Source organism: Centruroides sculpturatus, unplaced genomic scaffold (assembly GCF_000671375.1).
Source record: "Centruroides sculpturatus isolate CEXI.00-Female unplaced genomic scaffold, Cexi_2.0 scaffold155, whole genome shotgun sequence".
NCBI lineage: Eukaryota > Metazoa > Arthropoda > Arachnida > Scorpiones > Buthidae > Centruroides > Centruroides sculpturatus.
In genome coordinates, this window is record NW_019384386.1 from 935,246 (window position 1) to 959,469 (window position 24,224).

The 24,224-nt window shown below is 36.8% G+C and overlaps 1 protein-coding gene and 2 non-coding genes across 8 annotated transcripts in view; 1 reads left to right on the plus strand and 2 right to left on the minus strand.

Moving 5' to 3' along the window:
- LOC111618093 (homeobox protein cut-like) overlaps positions 1 to 16,808 on the plus strand; it is a 97,924-nt gene extending 81,116 nt beyond the window's left edge. For 5 of the 6 annotated variants that reach the window (XM_023359539.1, XM_023359542.1, XM_023359545.1 and 2 more), the window contains 9 exons: positions 5,865 to 6,035; positions 6,289 to 6,363; positions 7,067 to 7,343; positions 8,061 to 8,561; positions 9,536 to 10,491; positions 12,776 to 13,043; positions 13,494 to 13,819; positions 13,888 to 14,068; positions 14,348 to 16,808. In XM_023359539.1, the coding sequence (XP_023215307.1) occupies positions 5,865 to 6,035; positions 6,289 to 6,363; positions 7,067 to 7,343; positions 8,061 to 8,561; positions 9,536 to 10,491; positions 12,776 to 13,043; positions 13,494 to 13,819; positions 13,888 to 14,068; positions 14,348 to 15,432 (3,840 nt within the window). In that variant the 3' untranslated portion in view covers positions 15,433 to 16,808. The remainder of the gene's footprint in view (positions 1 to 5,864; positions 6,036 to 6,288; positions 6,364 to 7,066; positions 7,344 to 8,060; positions 8,562 to 9,535; positions 10,492 to 12,775; positions 13,044 to 13,493; positions 13,820 to 13,887; positions 14,069 to 14,347) is intronic. The other variant, XM_023359540.1, reaches the window with a different exon arrangement.
- A 6,142-nt stretch (positions 16,809 to 22,950) lies between these two features.
- Positions 22,951 to 23,023, minus strand: Trnav-uac. The gene has a single exon. It is a non-coding gene; the product is annotated as a tRNA-Val (tRNA).
- A 316-nt stretch (positions 23,024 to 23,339) lies between these two features.
- Positions 23,340 to 23,412, minus strand: Trnav-uac. Its single transcript has one exon. It is a non-coding gene; the product is annotated as a tRNA-Val (tRNA).
- Between the last annotated feature and the right edge of the window lie 812 nt (positions 23,413 to 24,224).

Below are 24,224 nucleotides of genomic sequence, written 5' to 3' on the forward strand. Positions count from 1 at the left end.
GGTCCGGAAGAGCCTGGCAACCTAGTTTATCGTTCGGCCGCAGAACATCGTCTATCAGTCCAGAACACACATTCAGACAGGTTTGCACTTAATGGAGCGGAGAGGCGCAAACTCATCCGTTTTGTCCACCGAACGGTTAGAGTCAGAGATGTTGATCTTAATCCCTGTCTCCGTACTGGGGCGGAAAGCCACTTCTGTGAGCTTCGTCCTCCTTGTGTGTGTCTCGACTAAAGATCTTCGCCGGACAGAAAAGCAGGAGCAGTGGGCCGGAAAATTGCTAGACCAGTTCCTCCGCAACTCACTCCGCGTTCATTACGTCAGAGAAACCGTCGGACCGGCTTATCTCGGGACATTCAGACACACCAATACTATGCATAATGAACGCTCCAATTGCACTTTTCATAATTCCTACCCTTCCGATTGCCTTTATTTATGGGGATGGAGTTTGCAAGCACCCAAGTCATCTAGAAAGCCTCTCCGCGTTGGTAGATGACTGACTTGGTGGATCGGCGTCAATGCCTGTGCATTGATACATTAATTTTGGTATGCGGATGAATGGCGCGGAAAAATGCCACTCATTAGTAAAGTTGGCTCGCCATGTTTTCGCATCTGTAGCTTTGCCATGTAATTAGATAGCGGGCCGGGCGGGTCGAGTTCACTCCGGCCGGGGAGAGAGCGCGTTTCTTAAGATTCTTCCTCTTTTATCAGATTTCAGCTTTATTGAAGAAGTCGGAGTCGTTATTAATAGAACTGCACTTGCGAATAATTGGAGAAGTTCTCCACAGCTGCATATTTACTAACATTATTATCCTTATAATAGGCCCGCAATTTGTCAGACTCTCTTCTGAAAGGCCCCCGATACTGTTGATTTAGTGTACGATCGCGGATCTCGGTCGCCCAAACAAACTTAGTTCCCGGAAATGATGCGCCCTTCTCCTTCTCCCGCATCGCACACGGTGGCTTTTAGTAGACACTAATGAAAGACTTTAGTTAGAATTCGATCGAAATTGTTTTGACAATAAAAGCACATCTAATTACCGATTTTTCTCCTTTTATACACAAATTTAAAAATCTTAATATTGTCGAGACGTTGGACAAAGTCAGTTGGTTGCTTTAATCTGTTTTGATGTCTAATTCCTGATAAATATTCATTGTATCTTCTAAAGCAAAAATCAAAAAGAATCTTTTCTCTACTTTAAAATTTATTTATAATAATCGGGAAAAAAGTACAAACACATGCAAAACTACCACATTACAGCATGTCTTATCTACTAGTTATACGTGCGAAGGACTTTAAAATCTCTGGCAATTTCAAATACCGAATTACGTTTAGAATCTACTGTAGTGAATATTAGACTAATATTGATAGAATTTAATCTCGAGACCTTGGGTTAGCCATTTTTGTACAAGTTTAGCACCAGCGAACGAATCGCAAGGGGTAGGATTGCGAGCGGAAAAGGGTGGCCCGGTGGAAGAACGGAGGAAAAGCAGAGCCGGCATTTATCTGTTTACTGCAAGTTTTCAAAATTGTACCGTGGCAGAGGGAGAGGAACGTGCAGGCGACAAATCCACACAATATAAATTTAGGCTTAACAAGTAGTCTTAATAAGATTAGCGGTTGCTGTATGGCTCCGAATCATCGGAGCTGGTTGGAGGGAAGTAAAGCATCCGAGGACCAACGGAGTGGAGCTGCTATGTAGTAATCGTCATCAGGTATTGGTATGGATAAATGAGGCAATCTACGGAATGAGCAATTCGTAATTACAGAAGGGAGAAGTAACGGAGATGCTGTTCAGTCCCTTTTATTCGGCCAAATTAAGGCGTAATGTTTCGACGTAACGGTGGCTTTAGGGTAGGTAATTAACTATGCTATTTCTTGATTAGCTTCGTGTGTAGGCTAACGTCGACTAATGTAATTAGCATTCGACAAACGCTCGCCTTGTGGAAAAGGGGAGCTATATTCAATGTACAAACTGAACCAAACAAACAATTAGGTCGTCCAAATACGTGAGGCGTTAAACAGTCAGGAATCGAGGATTAATATTTTCCCTGTTAAATGTTAAATTTTACTCCATCTCCTGATTTTCTCGCTGGCAATTTTAAGTGCTTTCTGCTTCTTGTTTTACTCTCTTCCTTCGCGCCCTTTAAGAGTTTAATACCCTTTCTCCCCTTATATTTCTCACATACATTGCCGCGAATAGCGAGAAGCTACTCGGAATTTTAAATTTGAGATCCATCAGACTTTAAACTTCTTTCGTTCTTGGAATGGAAGTCGTTAATATTCTAATAAATGGCCATCTTTGATAATTAACCGAAGATAATTGACTTATTTTTAATCTCACCTCGGCCGTGCCTCATATTCATAATTCGACGGTGATATATCAATCGAAATTATCGCCCGATAAATAATATAGATAACTTATATTTATTGCAGCGATAAAAAGTTATTATTTCTGAATTACTATTGCCTATCGATTATCTTATCAATTCTTTTATTGCGGGATACCGTCAACTATTGTAAATCCAAGCATCCGGCGCCGTTCAACACCTGTATGCGGTGTAGTTGGCAACTGCTTTCTGCATTTGTATGCCGATCATCTCGACAAAAGACTTGCATCTGTATGCCGAGTCCTTCTACTCCATTAGATATTTGTCAAAGAAAAAATTCAATACGAACGGCAACCGCCAGTGATGATTGTGTCTTGGTCTACTCTTCGAAAATGAATATTTTTTGGGGTAACGGGGCGTGAGGCACAATGCTTTCGATGGAAATTGTTGGCGCAATTGTTCCGCAAATGGTTTATTTATGAGCAACTCCTGATCCATTATTCGAATTAGCTAGTCTATAATAATAATAACGTGATTTTAACGGCAAAATATTATCATAAATAAATATTTACGCGGATTGGGTGAATTGTAAGACAACCGAATAGGAGAAGAGGCTACTTTTCTTTTAAATAATCTGATATATCAGATACAACCTCGTGACCCATTCCCATTTTGTTCTAAATTGATGTTGCAGGTGTTTTTCTCGCTGGCAGAGAGTTTTTTATTTCTACAATACACAAATTGTCACACATCATAAACTAGGAGAGCTCGCACTACTTAGTTTCGTTTCTGTTCTAATCAATCTTTTACACCCTGGATGTTACACGGCAATGTTCCACACCCTTCACCTTAATAGCGCTTTACGGTTCTAAATTACCAGACTTTGTTTCGGACTAAGATAGGAGGCTGCTATTGTGATCCGTTGGTATCGCTAATGAAGCCATCCGGACACTTACGCATCATCCCGTTCAATTACTCCATTCCTGGCCATTAAAATCATCCATTTGACGTGTTGTAACTGTTTGCGTTCAACAATTGACAGCGTCTGCGTTCTATTATCTTGATCACGTATCTCTACTTGCGGACAAACCGCCATACGCAAGTTGTACAGACTCGATGATCGGCCGGCCGTATCGCAATAACTATGCATAGCGTTTTTTGTCTTGTTGGCGTTTTTTTTTCTTAGTTGTCTTGACAACCGCACTCTCCTCTTTTCAGGTGAGCGGCATAATGACTCCCTTTTTTTGACGTTTTGTCCGTCTACTACCGGAAATTGCCTCCCCCAAACAGTATAATGAAGGTGAAATATCTTTTTGTTAATCGGTCTATAACCGATAGTTAGGGTCGGAACCCCGATTAAAATTGATAGCACTTTTTTTTGAAAGTCTTTTTGGCTCTATCTACACGTATTAAAACAAGAGCAATATTATACGTGGAGGCCGGATCCAGAAGAGTACAGGGCGCTGGCGTCTTAATCGTCAATTATTGGCAATGGCCGAGGTTCGCCAATCGGCTAGTCACCTGTGGCGCACCAATCAGCCACATTCTCAGGCGCACAGTCGTCCTGCCGCACCACTGAACAGATTTTCCATCCTTTGCAGTCTTGGGATTAATTACACAGCGTTTCCTCTTTTCTCTCTCCACTCTTTCCGAGCAGCGAAAACTTTGGCTCTGAGTTAATAGTTATTACACAGCGTTATTAAGGTCCATAATGAATATTCATGAGGCAGCCGGCATGAAAGCCTACATAAATGCACCACGCATGAACTGCCGCAACAACAAGACACCGTGGTTGTTCTAAACAATGGCAAATTAAAACCCATTTGGTTATAATGGAGCAGAAACAGGCCCTGATTAATGATAATCTCGGCGAGGACGCCTCGTCTCCCCTCTTCACCGAGTCCGTCTCTCCCCCCTCGGCTCCCGATCGCTGGGCGAAGGGGGGCTACCGCCAGCCAGGGAAATTAATGACGCGTGCTGTGTCCCCGGTCGCCCCTTACCTCCAATCAGAGTGTTGTGACATCGGGGGGCCGGGGGACTGTGACGATTGCGCGATTCTGCCGACCGGAACGGTTAGCGACAATGGCGACGACTCTCTGGTCCGAGACGAACGGACGAGTAATTAGCGCCGCCTGGCGGATAGCACCAGAACTATCGGAGTCCCCCCGGGAAAGGACTTGTCGCTGCTTTAATTGTGAAAGATCTGTTAGCCAGAGGAGATTTGTCTCGACAAGGACCAACTTAAGAGGTGCCTATTTAACTCCGAGCCGATATCGCCGATTAAAGATCTCATAATACTTGTTTGCATTTACATTTTTACACGAAATCCAGCAATTAAGCTTTAAAAATGCACAATTGAATAAAATGTTAAAAACTTTAAAACTGGCCAATGTAAAGAGACAACTAAAATATTTACTGTAAAGTAGATAGATTAGCTGCTCCGTTCACGTTGTTAATGTTATTTATCACCGCCGTAAGAATAGGAAAACTTAAAAAATGTAATGGAATTTTTTAGGATGCGATCTTCAAGAGGAATTAGCGCAAATTTCTCTTGATCAGATGGTGTGCGGAGCAGTTGTGACGGGGAACCGATCCAAACTACGTAGATATACACAAATGAGTTAACGCAATCAAAATAATTTTGCCTGTTTTTACATGAATAAAAGAAAAGTGTTTCCGTGATGAGTTTTCGCTTCAATTCCTAAGGGATCAATATCCGGTCCCTAATGTATTTATTACGAGAAATAACGGTAAATATTTAAACACGAAAGCAGAAAATAATTAATTATAGATGCAAACAATATCCGGCCATTCGTCTCTAGGCGGCCTATAGGCTAAACACTGGTTGTTTTCGCTAGGATGGACTAAAAAAAATAAATAAAGCGTGGCATTCTCAGGTAGCCATCCAACCGGGCTTCTTACATGATTGATTAGAGTGCTTTGGAGGAGGAGCGCAACAAAAGAGTTTTCCTACTTCCAAATTTGCTCCCTCTTTATTAAGGGCGGTTATAATTGAGTCAAACACAACTTGGCATCGTCCCAGATAAGGTCATGACCCCTACCGTCGGACCCGAAGAGTTCGGAAAGTTGGCGTCTGTCGGGCGCCACTCCAGGGGACCGGAAGTCAACTACCGACGCTTCTGCTGGATGGGAACAAAAGGCTTATCGTGATCAATGGATATGACATCACGTGATGGATCACTGACGAGACTCGATGACGTCAGGTGGATGTCACGTCCGCCGTCTGCTGGAATTTGGGTTAGAATCTTTTAGCAAGTGGTCATCTTACTCTCTGTCATTGTGTAATCTCTTTAAAGATCCTAACCCGATCGGTAAGGCACCTTTCTCGGTCTGTTGAATTTCCCGCTTCTTTCCGCGGAGGGAGGGAAGATAGAAGCGTCTAGCAATTAGCATCGGTCGGGCGAGTCTACTGATCGCTCCACCCGTGCTAAAAAGGCTGATTAGTAAGGTTAATTAACCTGTCGATTGACCGAGCTACACCGCAATGACGTCATGATGCCTTTTCTTCCCGACAGAGGGCGACACAGGCCGAAAAGGAAGTAGCGCAGCTGAGAGAACAGCTGGCGGCCGCCAAGCACTCCCTTCAGCTAGCAGATCAGATCCAGAAAGCACCGGATATGGAACGGGCCGTCGACATCGTCACACGCTCATCGCTCCAGGTGGAGTTGTCTGCCAAGGAGAATGAGGTGAGTCAGTGGCGACATCTGGTGGCGGGTTTTGCAACTGGGCGGGTCTCCTTCAGGCGTTGCGGGCGGGAGGGTCGGGCAAAAGTGCTCCAACGACGCTAGCGCCGCCTGTTCGGTGTAATTAAAGCTGTCCTCTAGTTTTTTTTCCCCTTTCGACCGATCGCGCAGATAACGGAAAAAATAAAAAAATTTATGGGTCGTTACCGAAAAATTCACTTTACCCTCGTATTTAACGTAGAATTTTTTTCCGCAGATATCCCAATTGATGGAAGATATTCAGCAGCTTCAATCATCTCTCAACACTCTCAAGGAGACAAGTGCCTCCAAAGTAAGTGTCGACACCACTCTACTTTTCAGACAGAGCAACACGGCTACTTGCTACTTTAAAAACAAATTATTATTATTATTTTTTATTACATCTGAAAAAAAAAGTTTTCTCGACTTTCTTCATTCAATTTAATTATTTAATTTGTCTTTAACTTGGCAAAAAAACAGAAGACACAATCCCAATGTTTTCGCATAAAATAATATATATTTTTTTCTATTTCATTTCATTTGTTTTTAACATAAATGTGTATTGACGTGGCTTTAGCACAAAGGAATTTTTAGGTTGATTTTAAAGAAGGAAAAAGTTTTCCTTCGATGAAAGTAACTGCTGCGTTACCGACAAATTTTAGCGGTTCCTCCTATTATCTCGATGTTTATTTCGAACATCCTCTATTTTCGTTCGCTGACCGACTTAATTTTTTCCGGTGAATCCAACGTGGTGAGGATGTCAGTTCATAACGAGGAAACAGTCAACAACAACATAAGCGGCCAAAAAAGGACTGATTACTCCATCCGCCGAGCATAATAGGTCTTATTATTAATCCAGTATTGAATCAATTTTATCCGTGAATTCAAAAATAAATTAATTCTGATTAAAAGAAAAGGAAGAAGAAGAAGAAAAAAAAAAAAAAAGCGATGAAAATAGGAATTATTTTCGCTTTTTATGTTAAAATATTTTCCTAATCTCTGGATTTCGTTTACAGATTGCTCAACTTGAAGAACTCATGGGACAAAAGGACAAGGTGATCGACGAACTAGGAAGCAAGTTAATGAGGCAGCACGATTATGAGGATATCAAAAGAGAGTTGGGATTAATAAAATCTATGGAGTTGGGCAATCACCCGCCTTGGCCTACCTCTTATGGGGGAAGAGACAGCCCTCGAGATTCAAAACCTTCTATCAAGTCTCTGGAGATGTTGCTCCTGGCTAAATCAAAGGGGTTGAATTCAGAGGGAAAAATTTCAAAAGTGGACATTTCAGGTAAAATATTCATTTATTGCTTCTTCACAATTTTTTACGTAATTAACTGACGAATTACATACTTTTGTAATAAAAAAAATTAACTGCTTTAGAAAATGAGTAATAAAAGTTACTACGAAATAATCACGTTAGGAATATAATATAAACAAAATACAATGAGTTTTATATCATATTTTATTCACAATATTTGAAAAATCAAATGCAAAGTTCATAATCATTTTTAAGATTTCTTAAAGTGCTTTTAACACATTGAAAATTTGTCTTGAATTCTAAAAAATCCTGTTTTTTTATATTACATATCAAGAACTTTAAACTTTCTAGTTTAGTTTATAACAATAAAACTCTATAACTTCTATTTTCGTCCTAATTTAACAATACAAAATTTCCTTTCAAATATTCTGTTAAAGATAAATTATAGACTTATTCGTTTATACGTTTAAGGGAATACAATAATTTATATTTTTTGAGATACGATCGGAAAAATAAGTCTTTAAAATGAGTTTAAATTTTTCAAATAAAAATAAAGATTATTTATTAACGAATAAAGTCTGGATAGCGAATTTTACTTAAACTTTTTCTATGAAATTGGAATTATTTATCTAATTTATAAATTATTAAACGATTCTCTATTATTTTTTAAATAGATTATTCGCCAATGTATTTATAACCACAAAATGAATAAAATAAGAATAAGATGAAATTGGTTGTTGTTTCCAGGTTCTCCGAATCAAGCAGAGAGTCCCGGTTATACTCCTTTTCAAAGTTTGGATACGTTTAGCTCCCTTCTGGGGGAAGAGATAGCTTCGACGTATAACAAAACTCCGAAAAAAGAATGCGCACCTTGTCCGACTTCACCGGAAGTGAATGAAGAAAATAAGCCTTTCGACCCGAAGAAATCTTTACTCGATAGATGCCCGACATTAGAAAGACTACAGATCTGTTTGAGGCACAATATCGATAAATATGCCAACGAAACGTTGAACACCTTGAACATATCGCGCTGTGTTCGCGAATTGTTGAGTGTCCATAACATTGGACAACGCCTCTTTGCCAAATACATCTTAGGTCTGTCCCAAGGTACAGTCAGTGAACTTCTTTCTAAACCAAAGCCTTGGGATAAACTAACCGAGAAAGGAAGAGATTCTTATAGGAAAATGCACGCTTGGGCTATGGACGAAAATTGTATCTATATGCTGAAGGAGTTAGTGCCAAAAAAGGGTAAGATTTTATTATTTTACGCCAATGCTTAAAACACAACTCGTTTATCTTCATATATTTATCTCGCTCACCACAATAAAATAGCCTTATTTGAAGATTTACATCTGTATGAATTCGTTTCTTATCTTGTAATTAAAGATTACAAATACTTTTGTTATAACTTCAAATTTTGGTATATTAATTAAATAAAAATAGAAAATTTACTTTAACATAGAATTTAATTTAAGCAAATTGTTAAGTACCGTACTTTAAAATTTAGGCCTATTTCCAACTGTTTTCCTATCGGGAACTGATACAATTAGTTCCTAATTTCCAAAGCTTTAAACAATGACATCGGAGTATCAGCGTTATTTGGAATATTTTATTTGTTAAGTTGAATAAGAATTTTAAAAGTAATAATATTTAAATTTTAAAGATTTTTCCATCTTTAGGGAAAAAAATAACTCTAATATTTTACAATGAAGAACAACAACTCAACATTTACTTTATAACAATCGGATTGTTTATTCCTAATAAATAAATCTAAATATACATAAGCTTTCGTAATTAGTATTTATGTATAGTTAATAAAGAAACATTTACAAATAAAAAAATACATTAGTATGTAAATTTTGTTTATTTATTAATTGTATGTTGGTAGTATACAAATCAATAATAGAGATATTATTTATTTATATTAGAATTATAAGTCTTTAGGCTTACAAAATGTTTAAAAAACTACAGTTAATGATTGTGTATTTTTCCTGTAACTGTTATAGATTATATTAAATAGTTTCTTACAGAATTATTGATTCTGCTTAAGATTTAGATCAGCATTTTAATGAATAAAAGAACAAATAAGATTTTATGTTTAAGAGACTTCTAAGATGTTTAAGGGAATCTATGCATTATATTTTTATAAGTTAAATGATCTTTATTGTTAACAATTTCGTTTCAAGTTCTGAAAACTTTAATGTATTTTATTTTCTTTTCAGGTAAAGATTCTGGAATATCTTTGTACAAACAAGAAGACAACGGGGCTGACGAGAGAATTGCTCAAATTCTAACAGAAGCTCATATGGCTATGGGTGTTTGCAATAAAGACAACAAAAGTCCTCCATTACAAAATGGAAATGCCTCAGAAAAACTTTCCGACGAAGGTCAAGATCAAGATGGAGATTCTTCCACTAGCGATTTTTTGAGGAAAATGAGGAAATACGAAGCAGACGATATCCCTCAGGAAATGGTAGCCAAACTGTATCAGGAAGAATTAGCCAAATTGAGAAGTCACCGAATGTTGGACGAAAGTTATCGCCCACCGACCAGAGACCAATACGAAAGGACACAAGAAGAAATTCGTCAGGCCTTAAGCATTTATCACCAAGAATTATCACGGTTGTCGCAAATGACGCCCGCTTCTTCTCCCGGAGGTCCCAACGCTTTTCATCGTATAACGAGTTCTCTAATGCACGGTGCCATGGTAAATGGAACGGGACCTTGCGGAGGTTATAGTTCCCTTTCTCACGGTGCGAGCGAAGACGGTCCCATAGACGCTACGGTTCAGTCTAGAAACAAACAAGACAAATCGGAACAGGAATCGGATGGAGTTAGACACCACGGTAGTGCCTTCTCCCTCGTCAGACCGAAAACCGAACCGGGAACAGCCAAACAACCGGGTGTAGCCTGTTTGCACAACCCAAATCCAAACCCGACGGGCGGAGGGCCTCCGCTTCTACCTCTAGCGGATGTTCCTCCCGTTGCGGATGATCTTTCGAATTCTGCATCTCCTCTGCAGAGGATGCAATCCATTACAAACTCTTTGCTCTCTCAATCTTCATTGCCAAATCTTCCAACTCCTCCTCAGCGTCCATCGAAAGCTGTGCTCCCACCCATCACTCAGCAGCAGTTTGACCAGTATAACAATCTTAACACCGAGGAAATAGTAAAGAAGGTAAGATTAAGAATCTGCCAGATACCGCTACTTTCAAAGGATCTAATGATAGGTTTGATATAATTAGAATGCAAATCATTATTGAATTACAATATAATAAATATTAATGCAAAGATAAATCCGCCATTTATAACGGTGGCGTTATCTGGTGACCGTTTTCGTAACTAATCAATAAATATTTAAATACAAACGATCACGAATTGCGTTCGTATCAACTAACATTCGTGTTTTGGAGAATTTTCCGAATCGAAATGATTAATAACTAAATTGCATTAAAATGGAAAAAGAATAAAAGAAAAACTTTTTTTTTTCTACATTTAACTTATTAATTNATTAATGTACAAATTTTTAATGTAAGTATATATGTCAAATATAAGTTACAATAATGCGAGTGTTATGAGATTATAACTGACTGAAGCTTGAACAGATAATCGTTATAAAGAATCCACTGCTTATTACGTTTACTAGTAAGCATTTAATGTTTACTTTGTAATGTTAAAAAACAAAAAATTTAATAAACACGAAAAAGTGACGTATGCAACACGAACTGTATTTATAAAAACTATTCTGTTTTAAACTTAGTATTATTTAGTTGTAAATTGTACTAAATAAATTTTATGTAAATCAAGTATGAAATAAAAGTTTGAAAGTGCGCAAAAAAAAAGAAACTAGTAAGGCCTTAATGTAAAATTTCACTCATCTTTGCATTTTTCTAATATAGATAAAGGTTATTGAATCTGTTTAAGTTTATAATACAGTCATGAGCCTTACATTCTAGTTCTTGTAATTTTTATATCCCTCTTTACTTAAAAGATGCATATTATGTAATTATTATTTTATAAATTAATCAATTGTTCTACATTATAGTTAGATTCAATTCTGTTATCGAATGGTTGTTATAAAATAGCCAATGCTGGTTTTCGTCTGGTCGTTTAGTTATAAAAAGGACTTACCTATAACGGGAACGTACGAAAAACAGATCAAACAAATTTATTATTTGTGACACGACATAAATTAGTCCAAATAAACATTAGAATAAGTATAGATACAATTCAATTTCACATTAAGGTTATTTTATCATTTATGAAAATGAAGGAAAGAGTGTAAATATCGACCTTTTGCGGATAAAAAATCCTTCGGGCTTTCTGCAGATGTCATGAATTTCTTGCCTCAAGGTTGCATAAACTGAAGGTTAGCATCTGGCAATTTCTTTTCGTATCTTGTACGTTTCTTCAGACTTTGATAGTTGCAAAGGAATGCAGGAAGTAAAACACTACCATTGATAATCTACGACAATAATATCTTGCTTATTTAAAGCTTATTATTAATTGCCTTTCTCTCTTTTTGCTATCTAAATATTGGATCTAATCAAAAAATGAATATCTAATTAAAAACGTTTTAAAGTAAAACTGATGTTAAACTCTAACAAAAGCAATATTTCGACATTTAATTAATTATTCATTTTAGAGGAAATTTATCAGTTTATATTTAACGTTAAACAATTGTATAGATCACATACATGTATGAAAGGACTATCATTTAGTCTATTTGTTATTTGAATATTTTAAACGATGAAACAAAATAATAAAATCAGCTTTTTACACATACCGAATTTGCTGGAAGTCTGAATAACTGATTAACATGTTATTCAAATTTTTGGATCTTTTAATTTAGGCTATATTTTAAAGTCATTCTCCAAGATATACAGGTGTTATTAATAATATTTTATTAAAAAATTCTATTATCTGATATTGTTACTGTTCGATACTGTACCGTATATCGGCGTTTACTGTCCTAAAGAAACAAGTATTTAGGAATTCTTGATTAGAAATTGAAAAAAAAATGAGCCGTCCTGCAAAAAACAAGAATGTTGTTCATGAACCACGTGAATCAAGCTAGTTAGTTTTTGTGAAATGGGGAAGTAGCTCAGACACGTGCTGCCCTATCAGCGGGAGTACAAGTGAAGCGACGAACCCGCGACCCCATCACTTCACAGTAAACATGAATCATTTGCTCCTACGCACTATTCCAGTTCAGTTGTTGAGTTAAAATTACATCGTCCGTTCTTTCTTACGTTCTACGTGACATCAAGCGAGTTGGAAAAATAACTCAGTGTTTTTCCTATCCCATTTTAATTAGTGCATAAATTTCTGTTTAATTAAAATCTCTACATATTTCACGGCTCACTCTTCACAACTCGGAGCAGCAAAGCGGCACAATCCTCCTCACAATCGGGACTTTACACCACAACTTGTGGTAAATCATAATTCTGTGCTATTTCCAGGTGAAAGAGCAGTTGAGCCAGTATTCAATCAGCCAGAGATTATTCGGCGAAAGCGTACTTGGACTGAGTCAGGGTTCAGTTTCGGATTTGCTCGCTCGACCTAAGCCTTGGCACATGTTGACTCAAAAGGGGAGGGAACCCTTCATCCGGATGAAGATATTTCTGGAAGATGATAATGCAGTTCATCGACTGGTCGCATCTCAATATAAAATTGCTCCCGAGAAATTGATGAGGACAGGAAACTATGCGTGTTCAAACGTCCCGACAGGTGAGTCCGTTTAATAATCCTTATCGCACAAAGAAATTTATCCATCTCTAGAAAACTATTTATTAATGTTTTTTTCTATGGACGATGAGACTTTCTTTAGCATCATGAGATTAATTTTAAATCTGCCATTTAAAAATGTTTAATTCGTCAATCGAAATCTTTTATTTCGATTGGAAACATTTGTTCGTTTTTGGCACTTTAAACTTTGAAAGTATAAGATTAAACTATTGATTTTAAATACTTAGATAAGTATTTAAATTTATTTTAATTCTAGTTATTTTATATTTCCTTTTAAGATTTTATTCAATGTAATTAAAGTCAATATTTATGGAAATTATATCTGAGCTTTTTTATATTTTAATATTAGAAAGTGGTTTAATTCGATAAAACTTAAATGTTACTTTACATCAATTTATGAAAGAAGTTATTAATTTAAAGAATTATTTCTAGGCGTTACGAAATTAGCACCTCAAAGACAGCCAGAGAACAATTATCCCAGAACTCCAGATTGCCGTCAGGGTAGCGTATCCACTTATCCTCCACTTCAGGATGCACCTCGCTCCACATCTTCCACACCAGATGGTCCCACTCTTCCAGTTATGTCCACTAGTCCAACATCGAATGGGGCTGCGAGAAGATCAGCACTCAGTCCACGAACTTTAAACTATATGCAGCCTTCCGTCTACGAGATGGCCGCATTAACCACCGATTTAGATACTCAGACAGTGACGTCACGCATTAAAGAGGCTCTTATGGCACATAATATTGGGCAAAAAGTGGGTAAGATTACGGATCTTAAATTCTCTTAAAAATCGATGATTCACGTGTACTTTTTTTTTCATAGATTTTTGGCGAGGCAGTTCTTGGCTTGTCGCAAGGATCGGTGAGTGAACTCTTATCGAAGCCAAAACCTTGGCATATGCTCAGTATTAAGGGCAGAGAGCCTTTCATTCGGATGCAACTGTGGCTTAACGATCCCCACAATGTAGAAAAACTTCAACTTTTAAAAAATGAGAGGAGAGAAGGTGAGTTAAAATTGAAAAAACGCATACATCTTTTAGACACGTGTTAGATTTTTCTTTATTTATTTTAAATATTCATTTTAAAGTTACGGTTTTAAAATGGCAACTATCGAAAAAACGGAATTATTCGCATTTAATTTAAGACAGCCGATGTCAAAAAGTTAATTAATTATAGAGTCATGTTACAAATGGGAGCGAAATCAGCAGATGACTAATGCGTCGTAAAGTCCGAAAATGATTTCAAACTTTTATTTATATGCATATTTATTTATCTATTTACAGCTAACAAGCGCCGACGCAATAACAGTGAACCAGAAGTTCAGAGGTTGCCCATAGACAATCATGTATTTAACTTTGCCGCACCTCCATCACCATATCCACCGGTAAAGAAACCAAGGGTCCTCTTTTCGGATGAACAGAAAGAAGCGCTCCGACTCGCTTTCTCTCTGGATCCTTATCCCAGTACATCCACAATCGAATTTCTCGCCAACGAATTGAACTTGTCAGTCAGGACCATAACGAATTGGTTCCATAACCATAGAATGAGGATGAAGCAATACTCTTCTAACAGTGAAGATTCTAAACAGTCGGATGGATCTCTATCTGTTAGGGAAAGCGTGAACTTTGATCCCGTCCAGTTTCGCATCTTATTGAACCAGCGGCTGGCGGAAATGTGTCGAGATCAAGTGACTGGATACGGCAATGGTCTGCCCTACGTTTACTCACCTTTTCGAAATTGTTCACCTGTTTCTTCACACGGAGACGAACCCGCTACTTTAGATTTAAGTATGTCTGCTCATCATGCGGGACATTCGGATGTCGAAGGAGGAATATCGAAAGAAGGTCTCAGTTCAACGTCCAGTGACGATTCCAACTTCTCCGCTCAGGATCAAGGAGGCGAAGCCAGTGATCACGAAGTACCCCAAGTGGTTCAAGCATCTCTCTCAAGCAGTTCTAGTAGCAGTAAAAGGCGAAAACCGGCGGCTCCTCAATGGGTAGATCCTGGTCTGGAGATGTCGGGAGATAGCGACGTGTGTGGTGACGAAGAGGACGAGGAGGAGGAAGATAAAATCATCAACGGAGTATGCGTCCGTCAGACGGACGATTTCGGTATGCACATGGAACAGGATCACACAGTGCGAGTGGAGCCAGCACCGCCTCCAGCCTGCGATTACAGACAATCTGGGGACAGTACTGACACTGAAGTAGTAGAATCTCCCGACGAGAACGAGACTAGGACAGCCGAAGAAGAGGAGGAAGGTCGCTCCAGGACGGAAGAATGGAACGACGAAGAGAGGCAAACCAATATCGAGAAACTACAGCAAAAACTCGAGAAGCACGAGGAAGGAGTCGACTGGGAGTTTTGAAGCTCCTCCGTCTCGAAACCTGACATGAAGTTAGGGAGTCGTGTGTCCTGGCGGAAATTATCCATAATCCGTCTTGCGACCTGTGCCTACCTGAATTAGGCTTGAGCAGTCGGATCCAAGACGAAAACGGTGACTAATCCGAACAGTACTGTAAATAAGAAGTTACGATCAAAGCGAATATTTCAAGAGTTTAGGCAAATAAAAGCCTGAAGTCACCTCATTCTCCATTAATCGGAGCGTCTGCAGGAGAACTGGAGTCGCCTGAGCCTAAAACTATTTCTCCGCGTAGTTATTACTTCGACGCCTCATGTTTGTCTGTGGTTGATGGCGATAAGAGCCTTTAGGCATCTTGTACCCACCCCATTTACGTCCAGTTGCGAACACGTGACTCACCATTTCAGAACATGTTTGTGCACCCATTCCCATTCGATCATATCTTCGTTAGGTTTGTTACAGGACCTAAGGCAAACGCAAGTATCGTTCTTAAATAGTCACGTTAAAATGCCAAACCGACGCCTGAAGGACTCATTTGAATCTTGGGATGAACCAAGTTCCAGAAGAAACATTTGTTTACCATCGAACTTTATGTTTAGTGTTTTATTTAAAGTATTTATACATGTATAAACTCATTCGAATGGAATATACTGATAACTGCTTAGCAATAATTGCTAGACGCTAGAGGTGCCACAAAGTGGCCAAGATTGTACGAGTCGACGTCAGCCTAACGAAGAAGTCCGCCATATATTAAATCTTCATCTTGTCCTTCCAACTTTGATCTTAAGATAATGGCCCGCAATTTTCTCCGGAACGAAAAAATCCCGGCCGAATCCGCATTAGTTTTAAAGAATAATTATTGTTGAAAGTACCTGAAAAAGCAACGCAAAGGTGCATTCGAATGCGAGACGAAACACGCTCAAAATTTTACTCATAATTTCGACGGCGGAAATTAGAATAGACTTGAAAAGTCTTGACATTTGTTTGGCCCCGGACGCCAACAAAAGTCCGGGACTAAAAGGGAGAGGTGCAAAATCAGCAACCGTTGTTATGTAATCTGTGATAAGAGGATGCAAATGTGGGCATTAGCGAGGCGAATCTCTACCCTCAACGGTACCAGGAAGATCCGTATGGTATTCAGGGGTTCCCTTTTACGTACCCAGCTTCACGTGCAATCAATCTTATCCATGTTTGTTCCATTTCTGTATCCCTGTGTCCAACGGCTTCCACCTCATTGTCATTCTCTCTTTTGTGTTTTCGAAGAAAGGAAACACGACTTGTGCAGTAATGTTTGATATATTCGGATTATTAATAATCACTATTTTTACTCCATCGTTCTCAAATAATATTAATAACAATAATAAAGTTGGAATTCTCTCGAATGAGTTTCGAGTGGTTATTTTGTCTCCAGATAAATTGTCCGAAGAACCGCGTTCGGACACTTCTCCGTCAGAAAAAGCTTCACTTCTCTTAATTAGCGATTAAGAATTTAATTAGTAAAGCCAGAAAAATATTCGCGAAATGCAGAATTTACGCAGGGTCCGACGCTAAAGGACGAGCTGTCTGCAGCAAAATTGACTTCTCAATTTTGTGAAGCGCAGAGAGGTAAATTGTGAAGGGATGTTTTCTGGCGAAATTGCTGTTCACCGTTTGTGAAACACACGAGCTAATGAGCTAATTAAGAGTAATGTATGAGCACTATCAACGGACAAGGTGGAATAGAAAGGGGATAGACAGATTAACAGCTGGACACATCTTCGCTCTTCGGATTGTCTTCGTCGTTCAACTCCAAGTCATAAAAGTTTTCATTTTATGTCTTTCTGCTCTAGATTACTTTTGTCAAAACAAAAGGAACGCGCGCTTAAAGATACAAAATACGTAAAATGTCGTAATTATGAAAACAAAAGTTAAATTTATCGCTTTTTTCGAGGTTGGCCGGCGTAACTTTCTTTTTAATTCTCTCGTAATTATTCCGGAATTTTTTAATCGTTTCAATAAAATTTTAGCAATTCCACAAACTAAAGTTATTTTATAAATTGTTTAGGCCAAGCTCTTACGCTCGCGAATATTTAAAGAATAAATTCGAGCTCATTCCATTACCCAACTCTCTACAATAACATAATACAAACCATTTTATTTTTTAATGGCTTTGTATTCGATCTTCAAAAAATTATTATCCACTTATGTAAACTTTTCATTCGTTTTATACCAATACAATTACAGCAATTAATAGGATTTAATAAATATAATAAAGACATATTAAGTCTACTCTATCATTTTTTAAACATTTATAAAAATTTTTAAACACGTTTTACGCATTCATATCTTAAAAGTTACGTGTTTTTTTTAAATACGTTTTACGACGTTTAAATTGATAACATCCGGAAAAATACAATTAAAAAACTATAAAATTTAATTATCACATTTTATTTTAAGATTCATTTTTCGCGAATTATATTTATTTTAGCTTTAAATGCTTTTTTTTTTCTTTTATTAAATCTTTTAACAATATTAAATCAATACAGAAGAAATAATGCTCTAGGATGTCCACAACATTACGAAATTTCATATAAAACATATTTGGGATAAGAAAACTTCATAGAATGAAGACGTAAAAAGTTAAGGAAAAAAATTGCAAATTAAGAAAAAAAAAGATTATGCGTTTTAATTAATAAGTTAAGCTGTTATTAAACAAAGAATATCATTGTTCCAGATATTAAACAAAATACTTTCGCAGTTGGAAGTATCAATAAAATTAAAAGAAAAGTTTTAATCAAATAAAAGAAAAGGGGAAAAAACATAAAAAAGAGAAAAATTACCTCCAACGTGCATTTTTCAAGAAAATACATATTAAATTTTTTTTCTAACAAACTAGAAAGTTCTGTTTTGGTAAAAAAAAATATATATATATAAAAAGAATAATTCTTTTCAATTCCAACAAACCAAACATTTTAATCAACAAGAATCAAATTTGCATGCAAATGATTTGGTAAATAACAATCTTTGTTCCAAAATGGCTGACGGCATGCACGAAATAAACCAATAGGAGTAAGGCACGCGACTGGGCGTGGTTATAAAGGTAAAGCGACACCAGGCGTCACGAGCGACAGTAGCTTTCCCGAGCGGTTTGAAATAAAAAGTGAAAAGAGCGCCTCATGCGGCCGAAAAGTAAAACCGACGTAAAACTCTTTTTTTTTTTTTCGTCATTTTTTTTCGTAAAGTGCGGCGTTCATATTTACATCTGTCAAAGAGGATGGTCGTCCCCGAGCATGTCATTAATCAAGGAACTGTGACGCCAACCGTTTAACTTTCTTGATATTTGAACGTACTTTCGCTCGGATTGTTTTCGATTTGAGTGAAAAGGCGTGTTTCTCTTTAACGGCCGATTAGATGGCCGACTATCTCGTCTCGAAGAGGATAAAGGGGAAAGAAATCGCTAAATATTAATGCAAAGATAAATCCGCCATTTATAACGGTGGCGTTATCTGGTGACCGTTTTCGTAACTAATCAATAAATATTTAAATACAAACGATCACGAATTGCGTTCGTATCAACTAACATTCGTGTTTTGGAGAATTTTCCGAATCGAAATGATTAATAACTAAATTGCATTAAAATGGAAAAAGAATAAAAGAAAAACTTTTTTTTTTCTACATTTAACTTATTAATTTTTCAAATTTCCCCTATCATATTTCTTTCCCGTTAATTACAGAACACGGCCATACAAGATAATAATCGATTATTTATAATATATTCTAGTGTAATTCGAATTTAAAAACTTAAGATACTTAAAAACAATAATAATAATAAGCAGAATATTGTAGATTTTTTTTATATGATAAAAAAGCGAGGTGGAGCTTGACAAATTCGGAGATTGGAGTAGATAAGTTAAATTAGTGATTATTATTTGGCGCACGCCAGGATGATCCCCAAATTATATTCTCGTACGGGTTACGCGAACGGGTCTCCTACGTAATTCATTAATTGCGGAGAATTCTCGTTGACAAAAGACTTTTGTTAAACTAATTGCCAAAGACTCGCGATCCGGGACTGCTTCCATTTATCAATGCCGTTCGGCTCTCGCGGGACTCTAGCCAACAGCGGGACCACCTTAAAAATATGGAGCTGTACTAATCATCGCCGTCTTAAGTATTTTGTTTTTTTTTTTTTCTTTTGCCTAGCGTCTTAATCTGACTCGCTTTTACGGAGAACGACTGCTTTTAATTGAAGCGGGATATTGCTAACTTGTAATTAACAGATTCGAGTAAAAGTGAGATGCTCGTATGCGCCGCGGGGAGTCACTCGGATCGCTGACGTCATTAATCTTGACGTCGTCCTCCGATGATAGATGGGCCCGGCTTCGATATGATGCGCCCTTTGACGGTAGAGAAAGACGACGATTGTGGGTCATTTATAATATAGTGGGCTTCATTTTCTCGCTTAGTTGATGATGTTTTGCTGCATTGATTAGTAGTTGAAATGTGGGTTCGTGCACGCCCACACATGATTGTAATGCATCATTTGAATGGGGGTGAACTTTGTTCAACGCTTCACAAACTCATTTTAGCAACAAAACTTTTATTTCTTCCCTTAATTTGTCCTGAATTATAAGAGTTATTTAAAGTTAGTGTCAGATCCGTCTATTTCTCGGACGAAACGGGATGGATAACTGATATGTAATCAAGAAACTTACGTGTTTTTTCCTTTCTTGCTTATCTAAGAATCAAAAGAATCGTTTTCTAGTGTCATTTATTTATATTTTGTTTTGTTTTTTCTATGGCCAATCTAAAAACTGTCTTATTTATTCGAAAAGTTGCGAGTGGACAGAAATGAGAGCGAATGACATTTCTGGCTTAAGGAGTTCGAGAGGTCTATCCGAATTGATTATATACCTCTTGAATCCAAAAAACAAAATTTTCATGCCGAAAATTCCTCTTAGGCCATAGATTGTCATCATTTTATCTCCCACTTTAATCAACTTTACTGGAGATGTGGACGTGTTGGCCCGTTTCTGTTAAAGGAAAACAAAACACGAATTTTAAAAATAGAACAGAATATGTTTAAAGCGAAATTTTAAACATTACTGTTATATATCAGAAGTGAAAAATGCGATAAGGGAGAGAAATAGGCACGCAGTTCGGGTCTCGATGGACTTTAGTAGGGATCGCCTGGCCCTTACCTAATTTTCCATTCGTAGAAGTTCGATAAGTAACTCCGGTCACGCAACCCTAAGACAGAACCAATATTCGAACATGCCATTACCAACAGAATTCAAAATCGACTCGATAGCACTTCATCCAGATAACTGAACGGATGACGTAGCTTACCCAGAAGTATATCGTAGGCGAAGGAAGCGATACGAAAAAACCCTCCGAATTAGTCACGTGAATGCTGAATAATCTAAATATGTTTTAGTTAAATAATTTTTCGCACATGTCCGTGAGAAATTACGGATTCATGTATGCATTTTACTTCCTCCAAACCATTCGTTTTACTCCTTTCGAGTCACGCAACCTCAAAAATGCAGACAGAATATTCCAAAAAATTTAAATTTACCCAATTAAAAAAATTCTAACTTTCTTAATGATCATTATTCAAAAATATAACAAAAATTGAGAAAATACTTTTGAGGAAAGTTTCCGAATAATACAATTCTTTGTTTTTTTCCCTCTAAAATCATCTTTCATACTTCTCAAAGTGGAAGTAATTCTACAATAAAAATTTTAAAGCAGTTTTTGCGAAGAAAAAAACATAGAAAAAATAAATTATTGTTAATGTTTTTATGAGTAAAACCCAAGCAAAAACTCAAAGAAAGATGTTAATTAACTAAATGAGATTTTCTTAATCGATTAATCCCGATTAAGAACGGAGAATCTCAAGGTTTAGAAACGAGAAGATTGCGGAATAGGTAATTATATTGATATCTAAAGCGTTATTGGTTGGTTGATTTGTAGTTACGTCATACGAAATTGATATTCTTAACTAAAGACACACACCAATTGTAAACTGTGTTATTATCCACACGAAAATGGATTTAATATCATGTAAATGACGTCGCTAATAGCAACCAATGTCACGTGTCATGTGCAGTAACGATATTGATAACGTCATTTCCACTTTATGTGCAATAAATCTCCGACTAAATCCGAATTGAGAAAACACTTTCCTATTGGTCCAAATTTGAAAGGGAAGTAGTCAGACTGTGCAAATTTCGGCATTAATGTATTTATAGTTAAGAAAGAAGGAAAAGATTTCTATATTTTAATGCAAATTATACCTGTTTTGTTTTATTTACTTTACATGCGAGCTAATTTTAAGCAAAACGAACTGGCGCATAAAGGCTCCACGTTTTGTTTCTAGCCCAAACAATTTATCTATGATACACGTGGTGCCATCTGTTTTTGGAATGACGATTATTAGGGATAAGTTTGAGTGATTTAAAATTAAATATACAAATTATTTATTAACAATTCTTCATGTAAGTAAAATTTATAAATATAAATAAAATAAATTGCTATAATTAAGAAATTTCTAACGGTTTTGTACAAGTATCAGACATTAAATATGCAAAATTGTTGGAAAAATGCACATTTAATAAGAACTTTCAAGTCTGAAAAATGCCGTTAAATGAAGAATTATCCGGAAAAGGTATCGAGACAACAAATGAGAAAAGATTTCTTTTCAAAAGTAGCCGCAGCAAGAGCAAATATTTCCTTAAATTATGACCAAAATAATAAATTAATGGTTATAGGGTAATAAATAATTACCAAGTCCACCTGGCCAAGAGAGGCTATCTGTGGCGTCACCGGGCGGGTATCCCGTTTCGGGCCTGGCAATTAATATATAATTCGCAATTAATACTTCCAAACCGGAAAGTCAGTTGTGTAGAGGAGGGTGACGAAGACGTCAAAAGGTTCCATTGAAGGGTGAGATTGGCGAGCCACCTGTGTCGACTTGATTTACGAGCATTTCGGGCTCTACTGAGAGGGCGAATGGTCCAACGACGATTTATTGCACTCTTTTGATCTTCTAGCGGTAAAGTGTGAGTTTTCCGACCAATAAATCCAGCCGAGACTGACTGATGATGAAATTAAAGCGTGCGATCTAATGAGGTGTTCGTCTAGAGTTCGAGGGTCAACCGACAAAGGTCATCCTATGTCCGGGGGCTGCCACGCTCCGAAATCACGCCTGCATCGATATTTTTACTTTTTTGATAGGTTTCGATTAATTTTTCTGCACTATCAATTGAAGCGTGTAACTAGCAACCTTACCAATCGCCATTAAGCCTATATATTAGAATAAGGTAACGTTATACGAAAAGACAAAATTCCTTACCTGCAAATTTCCTCATTCAAAACGCCATCTAGTAACGAAAAACAGTATTACTCGTCCTTAAGTTAATAATCAAACATAAAACGAACAAAATAGACGGTAAGAGACCGAATCAGATAACAAGTAGTTGAAATACAAATGGGAATAAAACAGCGATAAGAAACAGAGAAGGGAACAAAAAAAAATTAATGTGGTTCCGCCCGGGATCGAACCGGGGACCTTTCGCGTGTAAAGCGAACGTGATAACCGCTACACTACGGAACCACGTGCAAACCTCCTTCTTTAATACATTAAAAAGAAAACCCATTATTAAATATTAATAAATTTTATATATAAATAAACGATTCAAATACTTTTTTTGTCTACATATATACAAATTGCATTATCGAATTATTCCGAAAGTCATTTGTGAATAAACTCATTTCACCACTAGATGGCTCCACATTCAAGCTGCATTTAAAAATAATATCAAATAATTCGTATTTTCAGAAAATTGCAAATAACAAGAAATTTTAAAATATTTACACCTTCGGCAAAAGTTATGAGAATAAGAAGAAATAAACAAAAAACAAAAACCTTGTGGTTCCGCCCGGGATCGAACCGGGGACCTTTCGCGTGTAAAGCGAACGTGATAACCGCTACACTACGGAACCACGATACCTCCCTTTTCCCTAAACATCATAATGAATAATCATGATCACTTTTATGCCTATTATGTTATTACATTAATTAAATTGCGAATTACATAGCACAATATACAAATTTCCTTCTTACAGCAAAAAATTCTCTTATTAATAACTAACAAAATAAATCGCAAACACTTGAAGTTGCACGTGTAATCACAGATGTTATCAGTCATTTAATGTAACCAGAAAGCCACCTCAAAACATATAAATTAGTAATAATAATCATTATTATAACTGTAATTATAATATTAAACTCGAATACCGTTAATGACAATAACTGTAATTAATAAATCTTCAAGCTATATACTTTTTAATTGTTATGACACGTCCTTTTAATGTCAGAGTCAATGAACCAGAATTTCCGTTAATTTTAGTCTTATTCACTTACCTCGTTTAGTTATCATTCTGTTATTCACCATCAGTATAGGCAAATCCCTACGTGATTACAATAAACGGTGTCTAGTGTATAAGACTACGTGATAATTTCTAGGAAAAAATCATTAATTACTAATAATATAAATCACATATAGCTTATTTCTTATGTTCTAAAATCTGTTTTAATATATTCGGCTTAAGTCTAAGAAAATTATGAAGTTCTTTACAATCAATTTCAGTATTAACTTTTGTGATTACCAATGACTTTAAATTAATGTTGTTACCGATGATTGTGCCTTTACTGGAATCCGTATTCTGTGAATAAGTTTCCATTTCTTCTCAGTAAGGTAACGCAAGTTCGACGATCTACACCATTTTTTTATGTTTCAAGTTATTGCTTTTAA